We start from the raw sequence: 12,172 nt of genomic DNA, 5'->3' as shown, positions 1-12,172 counted from the left end.
GTCGGGACCCCATTTGGGGTCGATCGACCATTTCATGGGGGTCGCCAAGCAAGGCTGTCCGCCATTTTTTTTGTCTGCCATTTTTTTTGTCCGCCATTTTTTCCCCCTTTTCCGGCGGGTGCCTTACCTCCCTTGGGCTGGGCCAGCTGGTGGTCGGCCTGCTCCGTCTCTGCCGCTTGCCAGCTACGCCTCGGCCGGCACAGGGGGCGGAACCACGCATGCTCCCGGGCAGGGGAAGTCCTCGACTTATGACCGGTTGGGTAGTCCTCGACTTACGACCGGTTTAGTCCTCGACTTACGACTGGTTTAGTCCTCGACTTACGACCGGTTGGGGTCGTGGCATTAAAAAGGTTGAGAACCACTGGCTTAGGAGGTCAGGGGTAGGCAACCTTGGCTCTTTTATGACTCGTGGACGTCAACTCCCAGAATTCCTGAGCCAGCATGGCTCAGCTTGGAAACCTCTCCCTTTCCCCTCAGCATGGCTGGCTCAGGAATTCTGGGAGTTGAAGTCCATGAATCATAAAAGAGCTGAGGTTGCCTACCCCTGACCTAGGTAATCTAAAGTAGGTAATCAGCGTTAGTTGATGTTACCTCATTTGGTCACAAAATGTCTGCAAGAAAACAACCAAGCTCAGAGAGCACCAAGGAGCCCACAGTTCCATCCTGAGCTACAAATATTCTCTTCTATTGGTACAATCAGGACTGTTGGCATTTGGCGTTTAAACAAATCTGGGAATCCTGTCTTCGAAATCTGTTGATTGTATTAGCTTATTAGTAAATTAGTCATTAAAAAGTATGCTCATTTTGATCTCTTTTAATCTTTCAAAGGAAGTCTGCCTGGTCCACTAAAGGGATTCAAGAAATGGACCAAACATGTTTGGTCCCCGTTTGGCTTAGAAGACAGATCAATTGGCGAGTTGTTCCCACATCTGGATTGCATTTGCCCCTCTTTGACTTTAGCCTACATATTCTGGCTAATCCTAATATTCACCCCAGATTTTCTCCAACTCCAGTTATATCAGCTATATTTCTCTTAATTCTGGATGGATTTAGTCCAATCCACAAAGGCACCAGGTTAGGAAAGGAACAGTGGTTCTTAAAACTGTTTGGCCCAAATACTTTTCCTAATCTTGAATAATGTCATTATTCCTCCCAAAAAAACCTGACTCTTGTGTTTCAGCAGTAGCAATTCCAAACTGGATCCTCAACTCTCAAACAGTATTTACAAGTTGCTCCATTAACCCCAGGAATATCAGCTTTGGAGTAACTATCCTCAGTTTAAGAACCACTGAGATAGCAAGCACCTTACAATTTTAAAGCTCGTAATACAATTATTCCCTATAAGGTGCCCCATCAAAAGGTTTTATGTACTGCTAAAAGGCAGGACATTTCTTTTTTTTTTCTGAAAGAGTCGACTTCGATTTGGACCAGACTTTTTAAACAAATCCTCTACCTTAGAGAAAGTTTAGAGCAAAGAAGAAAGAATTTGGCCTTGCCATCTGTAAAATGCTAGACTTCTATGTACCGGAATTTCTTGAAAACGTTTATGTAAACAGAAGCTCAGTTTTTAAGTAAGAATTCATCCTGATTTAAGAGCATTGGTGGCCCAGTTGTTAGAATGCAATATTGCAGGCTAATTCATTGCTCACTGCCAGGAATTCGATTCTCACCAGCTCAAGGGGGACTCAGCCTTTCATCCTTCTGAGGTCGGTAAAACAAGGACCCAGAGTGTTGGGGAGAATATGCTGACTGTCAACGCTGCAAATACTGTATATTCTTGCTTTGACAATATGCAGAACTGTCTGGTATTTATATAGTTAAACCAGCAACTGTGAAAGAGGGAGGAGCATAAGGATAGCCCGGGAGAAAGAAACCGGAAGTAAATCACATCTTCCAAGTTGATTGGAAGATGTGAACCATGACCCCAAAATAAGGGAGTGGGAAATGCTTGGAATGTATATGCGTAACGGAAGAGAAGCCAGACCTAAGCATTTCCACCATGCTGTACTGACGTCTCTGTAACCTTAATAAATGCTTTTAGGAAAAAATATGCCTGAAAGTCCTTTTAAGTGTTTCGTTAATCAGACACATGACACTGACTCTGTGAACCACTTAGAGAGGGCTTTAAAGCAGTATGAAGCGGAAAATAAGTCTAAGTGCTTATTTGGTCCCCGAAACCTCATAGAAGAAAAAGAGAGGAAGTTTACAAAATTAAGAAACAGGTCGACTGATTTTTCAGGGTATTATTATTGTTATTATTATTATTGTGACAAGAATGAATCTGAGGTCTTTCCAATTTCCTTCAGTTCTTTTCCCACTCTGCAATCTTTCTCAGTTTTGGTTCCTCTGCCTTTCAGTGATCAGTTGCCTTTAGACCAGGGGTGTCAAACTGCCGGCCCACAGGCCGGTTTCATCATACTGAAGCCACGCCCACCCCATTGCCAGCAATGGCAAAACCGGCCCGATACATTGCACGACATCACGTGACGTCGCGAGTTTGACACCCCTGCTTTAGATGGAAAAGCCCGTGGAGCAAGAAACAAAAAGCTCACGGGGGAGAGAACAGGCTGTAGCTCGACTTCCCAAGGCTTCCCCAAGGAATTAAAAACCAAACACACGTTAAAAGTGCTTTTATGTTAAGCTGCGGTCACCAACTACTTATGTTTAAGTAGTTTAACTCCATTTTGAATAGCATTGGCGGGAGGAAGAAAATAGGGTCTGAATTGAGACGAAGTCCAGAGAGGGAAGGTCTGAAGTTTTTAGCTGGTGGGGAGCAAAAGGAGTCAAGGAGGAGAAACTTTGGGTTAGAAACAAGCCTTGCCTGCTGCAAACTAATGGAGTCCCAGACCCAGGAACCAAGGGAAGGGAAGGACACCGGGTCTTGGTGGCTGAAATTTTGCCAGCCAACCTGAATTTCTTTGCTCTCTTGAAAGCTCTCCTTAAAAAAAAGTTAAAAAAAAAGAAATCACAGGTGCTCCTCCAATTACAACCATTCATTTAATGACCATTCAAAAAGTTACGAGGCCCCCCAAAAAGTGATTTACAACCAGTTCTCGTGCCACAGTCATGGGATCGAAATTCGGCAGCTTGGCATGACCGGCATGTTATTTATGACGGTCGCAGCGGGCCAAGCTCCTGTGATCACCGTTTGCGGCCTTCCCACAAGCGAAGCCAACGGGGCGAGTCAGATTTGCTTAACGACTGCACGATTCGGTTTGCGGCTGCGCTCGTTCACTTCACAAACATGGCCCAAAAAAAAGGTCGTAAAACTGGCTGCGACCCACTTAACAATCACCTTGCTTAGTAATAAAAAGATTCTGGTTCCAGCTGTGGCCATAAGTAGGGGGGGACTGCCTGTAGTCAGATTAATTGCTTTTTTCCTCTCAGACTCTGTTTCTGAGCTCTCTCTTCCTTTTGACTGAGGTGGGTCTTCTCAAGTCTCCAAAGGTCTTTTTTTCCCCCCTTGGTTTCGATGCATTCCTTTTTTTTTCCCCTCAGGATGGGCCAGAGAAGCAGAACAGAGGCCAGATGTGAGGTATCCTGTTGCAAAGGGGTCGTTGCTGGGATTTTCTGCTGTCGTCGCTGCTTTCCCTCCGCGGCTTTCTCCCTTAGTCCATCCTGCGTCCCACTCACGACCGCTGCAGCGGGCGGAAGCTGCTAGGCCGCAGTTTCATCTCAGTGAAAGGAATGGAAAACTCGAATCCTTTCCAGTTAAACCAGTTGACACCCTGGAATTGGAGGAGAGAGAGAGAGAGAGAGAGAGAGAGAGAGAGAGAGAGGAGGGGGGATATGTGAGAAACACAAAGCTAAATCTGTAAAATCTAGATTTCCCCCTCCCCTCACGCAAAAAAAAAAGATCAATGAACTTGGAGGAAGAGAAACTGAGATGGAAGTGTTATACGGGGAGTCCTCAACTTACGACCGCAATTGAGCCCCCTGTCTGTGGCTAAGGGAAACATTTAAGAGAATTTTGCCCCATTTTACAACTTTTCCTGAGGGCTTCCTTGGCTCAGTCTTCCAAGGTCTTTCCCACATACCGTTACATCATTTGTTCTCTCCCCCCCCCAAAAAAGTACAGCGGTCTTTTTTCTCCATCCCACCTGCCCACCAATTACCTGGTGATCACGGTTGTTAGCGTAGAGCCCATTGAGGTTGGTGTAGTGGCAGTTGCGATACCACCATGCCCCACGGTAAGAGATGGCACAGGGGATGATGACCCGATTCGGGTCCCGGTCCCGAGTGGAGAAAACGCTCCCTGAGTGGTAGCTCAAGGAATCACCTGGGCGGGAGGAAAATGGGAAAGTGAGAGTGAAAAACAGCCTCCTGAATTTTTGGCTGCCCACAAATGAGTCTCAAGTATTTGAGGGGCTGCCACGAAGACGAGGGGGTGAGGTTATTCTCCAAAGCACCAGAGGGCAGGACAAGAAACAGTGGTTGGAAACTGATCAAAGAGAGAAGCAACCTGGAATTAAGGAAAAACTTCCTAACAATGAGGACAATTAACCAGTGGAACAGCTTGCCTCCAAAAATCGTGGGCGCTCCATCACTGGAGGTTTTTAAGAAGAGGTTAGACAGTCACTTGTCTGAAATGGAATAGGTCAGGGGTAGGCATCCTTGGCTCTTTTATGACTCGTGGACTTCAACTCCCAGAATTCCTGAGCCAGCATGGCTGGCTCAGGAATTCTGGGAGTTGAAGTCCACAAGTCATAAAAGAGCCAAGGTTGCCTACCCCTGGTATAGGTTCTTCTGCTTAAGCGGGGGCTGGACTAGAAGATCTCCAAGGTCGCTTCCAGCTCTGTTCTGTTCTGTTCTGTTCTGTTCTTCTTCCCTGGGCATGTGAATCCCTTCTGCTCCAGGTAGTCCTTGATTTACGACTGATCAAAGTTACGATGGGCCTCCTCGGAGCTACTTACAACCCATTTTTGGAGTAACAATGGCTGCAACCCCCTAAGTCACATGATCACATCTTGGGTGCTTGGCCAGTGGCCTTTAGGGAAAAAAAGGTCAGAACTTATGTAGAACCCATCTCCAAACTCAGGCTTTGCTCTTCGTAATGGTGGTAACTCAAATCAAGACATGGTGTTCCCATCATCCCCCACTCTTAAAACCCACGCCTGAGGATTCTAGTCCTTCCCATATTTCTAACACCACATATATGGTGTTAGAATAGATCACCTGGTCTGCCCAAATATTACTTTTGCCTTTCATCCCCAATCTAGGAACGTTTACAGGCTAAAGTCGCTACTGCGATAAACTATTTAGATTTTGCCAACAAAGAGTTAAAGGGAGACTAGTATAGCTATTTCGAGCTATTTAGCTATTGTTTTCCGGGAAGTAATATTTGGGCAGACCAGGTGTTCTATTAGACCGGTTTCACCGTAAAAAACACTTAATATGTATCCTTCCTGGTACAGCTGACAGAAGTGAGGAGAACCTGTGGCCTGGAGGTTAATACAGCTGCCTAACGTGCAAGCGGCCCAGGTTCAAATCTCAGAACTAAATAGAGACCTAAATCACCCAGGATGTCACCAGGGTTGGCCGGTTGCTGAAGGAGGCTTGGCTATCGGATGAGCACTCAATTAATCGCCACATAGAGTTACTGCCTGCTTATCAGGCACTAAGGAAGTGGGAGCAGCAGCACAACAACTCACAACGAGTGCAACGGGCGCAGCCTACACAAGATCAGAACCGCGGGCTCATGCAACAGCAAAGAACTACGACCAGTGAAGGGGAGAAATCCCCAGCGCGATCCACGCAGGAACCAATGATGGGAGGAGGGGTGCCACATACACAACAGGGGGGGGGACGGCCATAGGACAGGAAACACTGGGGGACCAGCTTACAGCAACGCGTATCTAGTCACGCCCAAAGCGGGCAAAGAGAGCAACAACAGGAGAGGCGATGATTCCCGAACCTACGAATATACAGACGGATGCGAAACAACTAGAAACAACATGATTAGCTGGGGAGGGTAGACCGGTAACGCAGAACAGAATATAGAAAGCAATTTCTTAAGCTGCTTCATTTTCCTGCTGGTTTCAGCACAGGAGACACTGCTTTTCAGACTGCCCTGCCCTACTCAATCACAGTCCCAGGGCTTTGCTCACCCGCTGTGCCATGGTAACTGCCCAGATGCAGGCGGTAATAGTCAGCAGGTGGGTCCACACGGAAGCTCTGATAGGTGGCGTAGACCGACTCATCCCTGGCACGGAGATCCACGCGTAGCTCGTAATCCCCTGAAGATGTCAGCTGGTGCAGAGCGTCATTTCCTGGAATCCAAAATAGAGGAAAAGGGAGGATAAGTCTTCTGAAGGACAGATTCAGTTACAGTAGTGATGAAGGCCCCGTGGGAAGAGTCCCCAGGTTGGGGGACACATCGTCATGGAGAGAATCAATCCATGTGGTCACCAAGGAACAATCTGATGGCACATAGTCGATCTTCTGAAGGAGGTTAAAGAAGGAGTCCTTCAAAAGAGATGAAACTTACAAGTGGAATCCTTATGAAACCAGTGGAAGATAGTACAGCCTTATTATCATTTCTATTTTTAAAATAACATTAAAGATTATTATTGTATAAAATACAAACAGAAATAAAGATCACGAGAGAATAAGGAAAAGTAAAGAGGGAGAGAGGAGTGCCAGGTAAAAGAGAAACATAAAAGCAGTGACTTTCAACTTTTTTTTGGTTCAGTAGAGCACAACACACGGTTATTTTAGTGATGCTAGCCATTTCTGTAACAAGATTGTCAGAATCAAAGTTTCTTTTTTTTTCTTGTTTCAAGCATGAAGTCCAGAAATGGGTTCAGCTGAGACAAGCCCTTATCCTTCTGTTGGCTCTCAACCGCGGTTTCCAGTTTGTAAAAAGACAGGAAGGATGAAAAAGACAGGAAGGATGACATTAAGCTGGAAGGAATAGCCAACACCCCAGAAGACAAGCTCAGGATCCAAAAAGATCTTGATGGACTTGAACAATGGGCCCTCTCCAACAACATGAAATTTAATGTGGATATATAAATTTAATATACACTTAGGCAGGAAAAACCAAAGGTCCAAGTACAGATTAGGCAAAACCTGACTCAGAAACAATAACTGTGAGAGAGACCTTGGAGTCCTAGTGGACGATCACTTAAACATGAGCCAGCAGTGCACGGCAGCGGCCAAAAAAGCTAAAACAACTCTTGGTTGTATAAACAGAGGCATAGAATCAAAATCACGTGAAGTATTAATATTGCTTTAGAAAGCCTTAGTAAGACCACACCTGGAATACTGCATCCAGTTTTGATCAGCATAATACAAAAAAAATGTTAAGACTTTGGAAAAAGTGCAAAGAAGAGCAACGAAGATGATTAAAGGCCTGGAGACAAAAACATATAAAGAACACTTGCAGGAATTGGGTTTGGCCAGTCTAGAGAAAAGAAGGGGGGATATAATAGCAGTATTCCAGTATTTGAGAGGCTGCCACAAAAAAGAGGGAATCAATTTATTTTCCAAAGCACCAGAAGGCAAGACAAGAAGCAATAGATGGAAACTAATCAAGGAGAGAAGCAACCTGGAATTAAGGGGAAACTTCCTAATAGTGAGGACAATTAACCAGTGGAACAGCTTGCCTTCAGAAGTTGTGGGTGCTTCATCACTGGAAGTTTTTAAGAAAAGAGAGGACAGCCATCTATCTGAAATGGTATAGGATCTCCTGTTTGAGCAGGTGGTTGGACTAGAAGACCTCCAAGATCCCTTTCAGCTCTATTCTGATTAATTGATTGAAATTGTGGTAATATCTGGCTACACAGAGAGATGAGGAGAGGCAGGCAAAGTTACAGACTTACCTAGCCAAAATTCCCGGGTGAGGTTGCCAAAACCAAGAGCATAATTTTGCCAGTCCCGCCAGAAATCTGTCTCACCGTTCATCCGACGTTGAAAGACCTGGGGGGGGGGAGGAAGAGGAGCAGGAGAAGAATGAGGATGCCATGACAGAGAAGGAAGGAAGGAAAGAAAATGGACAGTAATCAGATTATCAGAAAGCAATAAAACCCCAAGATATTCTTCCACACGATTTTGAGAGCAGGTTTTCTCAATATATGGCAGTGGTGGCGAACCTATGGCACGCGTGCCAGAGGTGGCACTCAGAGCCCTCTCTGTGGGCACGCGCGCCATGCCCCAGAGATGGCAACTGTCCTCTTCAACCAGCCGCCCGCTAACTCGCCGAGCTCCCATATAGCCAGATGCATCCCAGCACCCATGCGCTCGCTGGTCTCTGTATGCAGGGGCCAATGGTGTCAGGCAGCAGCCGCCCCGGCCCCTGCCTCGCCTTGCCCTGCGACAATGGCATCCCCGCCCTGCCTCGCCTTGCCTCACCTCACCCCGCAGGACGAGCCTCCTGCCCACCGCCCCACCCACCAAAGACCCCCTGGATCTCCCCAACCTTGCCCGGCCCCCACAGGCATCCCTCCCCAGGAGCAACATCAAGCTGGCCACGCCCACCCATCTGCCATGACCACTGTAGCCACGCCCACCCAGCGGGCCACACCCACCCGGCACCCGGTGATACATAAGTGGTTTTGGGTTGCAGTTTGGGCACTCGGTCTCTAAAAGGTTCGCCATCACTGATATATGGAAACATCTACATATGTCAGATTATGAAACATGCAATCCTAACATCAGTATACATGCCTGACCTTTTCACATGTGAGTCACAACATTGCATCCAAATGAGTAAGAGGCAGAGTTTTTGCCATGTTTCCGGTGTGTTATTTGTGCTCTTTGTAGATGACTATCTTCTCACCGGTCCTGAATTTGATCAGTAGAAAGTTTGGTTCTATTGTGGTTCCATGTCCCACAACTTCATAATGACTTCTGCAGGTCTAAACACTAGAGCAAAGTTTTTCCAACTTGGCAACTTTAAGATTTGTAGACTTCAATTCCCAGAATTGGGCTAGCTGGGGAATTCCGAAAGTCGAAGTCAAGCACATCTTAAACTTGGAAAAATTCTGCACTAGAAAGTCTTTTTCTAATCTGGCACCTTCTATATCCATTGGCTCAAAATGACCATTCTCTAAGAATAGCATGTTGGCTATGGATGATGGGATCTCCCGTCTGACATATTTGGAAAGTTGGAGAAGGATGCTGCTTTAAAGACCCCACCCACCATTTAAAATTCTTCAACTGCCAACATCTGTGGCTGAAAAAAACAGCATGCATGAAGAAGAGGGCTGCCACAAAGAAGAGGGAGTCATGCTATGTTCCAAAGCGCCTGAGGGCAGGACAAGAAGCAACGGATGGAAACTAATCAAGGAGAGAAGCAACTTGGAACTAAGGAGAAGCTTCCTGACAGTTAGGACAATTAACCAGTGGAACAACCTGCCTCCAGAAGCGGTGAATGCTCCAACACTGGTATAGAGCAGTGTTGGCTGGGCAGGGTTGGGGTAAATCCAGGGGGTCTCTGGCAGGTGGGGCAGTGGGCCAGAGGCTCGTCCTGCGGGGTGAGGCAAGGCAAGGCAAGGCAGGGCAGGGGAGCCATTGTCACAGGGCAAGGCGAGGCAGGGGCCGGGGCAGCTGCTGCCTGACACCATCGGCCCCTGCACACAGAGGCCAGCGAGCACATGGGTGCTGGGATGCATCCAGCCACATGGACCTCAGCTAGTTAGTGGGCAGATGATTGAAGAGGGACGGTTGCCATCTCCGGGGCATGGTGCGCGTGCCCACAGAGAGGGCTCTGAGTGCCGCCTCTGGCACGCGTGCCATAGGTTCGCCACCACTGGTATAGGGTTTCCTGCCTGAGCAGGGGGTTGGACTAGATGACCTCCAAGGTCCCTTCCAACTTTTATTATTATTGTTATTATTATTGTTATTATTGTTGTTATTATTATTATTATTAAATCATGGCTGGAGGAAACAAGGATTCCTTTTCAAGCAACTATAGGTTGACCATCACCATCACCAACCATACTGTTCATACTCACAATCCAGCCTCCCCCATCTGTCTCCATGTCACAAAACACCCTCAAGGGACGTTCCCGGTTGCCCCCTAGATAAATTGTTGTTGCTCGTGAAGGTCCTGGCCCATTTTGGATTTCTTCCGAGCAGTCCCGAGGGAAGGGGTATGTCAGGTGCCCTGTCCAAGAAAGAAAGGATGATCACTGGATCCATTCAATTTGGGTCTTTAGGAAATCCAAAAGGATCACAGGTGGTCTGTCTCAAACATAAGACATATCAGGGAGCCTATAATGTCATTACCAGTGGTGAAAGAAGTGGAGATGGGAGCTGTTGGAGTGTCCCTCCTCACTGCCTGGACTTGGACCTGGTACCGGCTTGAAGGAATCAGATCTTGAAGTTCATACGAGGTGACGGAAGCATCCAGAGGGATCTCCTGTGGAGAACAAAATAAAGGTGAGGAAATTTAGGCCAGCAGCTCTATGGAGAACAATATATTAAATATTTCCCATAAAATTACAACATGGAAAGTTGGGGTCTTTGGTGCTTTCTGTTCTATCCCAGCCTATTGCCGTCTTTGTTAGAGGCACAAGGACCAAACCCCTGCTGATACAATAGGCTGGAGACTTTAAAACAAAACAAAATCCCTTTTATTTGAGTGACAAACCTGTCAATAAGTCCAAAACACAAACAGCAAAACTCAAGTCCAAAGGAAGGAAATAGTCCACAGGAACACGTTGCAAACAAGACGAACAGACCAGGATTCCAAGAAGCACTTTGCAAACGGTTGCCTTCAGCAACCAGCAACGCCCACACCTTCCCTTTTTATACAGCAGTCCCAGGGCGTTGCCTCTCATTGCCTTCTCCTTTTACTTTGGAGTAGTCGCATAGACTGTTGTTGTTTTTCTCTTGCTAATTGACGACGCCTGCGAGCATCAATTAGCACATCCAGGTGTGAGCCTTCCGAATCTGACTCATGCTCCTCACACAGCTGAGCTTCATCAGAAACACGACTGGAGGGGCCAGGCTCTTCATCAAGCTGTGAATCCTGTAATTCATCAGAGCCTCCCTCTGACCCTGACGGCCCCTCAAAGGCCTCTTCCACATCCTCCTCAGATTCCTCAGACTCAGCTGTTGGGAACACAGGCTGGCACGGAATCACAACACTTTCTGAGCTTGGTGGTTTCCTTGCAGACGTTTTGTTTCCCAACTAGATAATGCCATCAGTACACTGATGATGTTACCTAGTCGGGGAATGAAACGTTAGCAAAACAAAAAACCCAACCAAGATCAGAGGGCACCAAACAGGGCACTACAGTTCAACCATGAGCCACAAATATTCTTCTCTATTAGAACATGGAAGGGACAGTAAACATCCTCTAATCCAAGCCCTACTCAGTGCAAGCATCGGCTTTTCTATTTATCTTGAAAGACATGCTACTTAACTGCAACCCCCAGCAAAGGGGAGACCTTACTTTCCAAGTCGACCTGTTCCACCAGTGAATAAGTAGAACATATAACATAAAAGAGACCCCAAACTCATTGGCAACCTCACACTGCAGTGAGCAAGGACATGCATTAAATTTTGCAGTTACAACAATTGTTGGCTGAGCAGGGACAAAAATAGCCAGTTATATTATTGAAGCCTGGGAAACGGGGGTGGGGGGGGGCTTATCAGTTAACAAGCGTGCTGATTTACCATCAGCTTATCAGGAGCTGAGAGTGCAGTGGCACAAGGAAACAGCGATCAATGACTTAATAGCCAGCTATCAATACCCTAATTAACAACTAAAAGCAACACACAATCAGGCACCATATAAATACAACATGCAGAATATCCCAGTGCACATATTCTGGAGAGAGAGAAGTTCCCTGTCGATGGGTTCCAGCCAGTGGTGGAATTCAAATACCTGAACAACCGGTTCTCTTATTCAATGCAGGCCTGGGCCTCCGAGGCCTAGAATGGACTTCCGGAAGTGGCATCCATACACTTCCGGTGGGCCATTCTAGGCCTGGGAGACCTCCAGTCCTCCGAGGCCTAGAATGTACTTCCGGAAGTGGCATCCACGCACTTCCAGTGGGCTGTTCTAGGCCTGGGAGGCCTCCTCCAGTCCTCCGAGGCCTAGATTTGTGGACTTCAATTCCCAGAATTCCCCAGGCAGCAATGGCTGAGGAATTCTGGAAGTTGAAGTCCACCTATTTTAAAGTTACTAAGATTGAGAAACACTACTCTAGGCTAGGGCAT

At 46.8% G+C, this 12,172-nt stretch overlaps 1 protein-coding gene across 1 annotated transcript in view; it reads right to left on the bottom strand.

Annotated features, from left to right (window-relative positions):
• Positions 1 to 2,978: 2,978 nt before the first annotated feature.
• Positions 2,979 to 12,172, bottom strand: part of LOC107293206 (tenascin-X) — a gene marked incomplete at its 5' end in the record, with an annotated part of 98,895 nt that continues 89,701 nt past the window's right edge. The window contains 6 exons of the mRNA XM_015822347.1: positions 2,979 to 3,728; positions 4,116 to 4,279; positions 6,108 to 6,269; positions 7,824 to 7,920; positions 9,957 to 10,108; positions 10,231 to 10,363. Of these exons, the coding sequence (XP_015677833.1) occupies positions 3,630 to 3,728; positions 4,116 to 4,279; positions 6,108 to 6,269; positions 7,824 to 7,920; positions 9,957 to 10,108; positions 10,231 to 10,363 (807 nt within the window). The remainder of the gene's footprint in view (positions 3,729 to 4,115; positions 4,280 to 6,107; positions 6,270 to 7,823; positions 7,921 to 9,956; positions 10,109 to 10,230; positions 10,364 to 12,172) is intronic.

Source organism: Protobothrops mucrosquamatus, unplaced genomic scaffold (genome assembly GCF_001527695.2).
Source record: "Protobothrops mucrosquamatus isolate PMUCROS unplaced genomic scaffold, P.Mucros_1.0 scaffold1529, whole genome shotgun sequence".
Classification (NCBI taxonomy): Eukaryota; Metazoa; Chordata; class Lepidosauria; order Squamata; family Viperidae; genus Protobothrops; species Protobothrops mucrosquamatus.
Note: the sequence above shows the minus strand (reverse complement) of the source record. Positions and strands in the feature narration are given on the sequence as shown.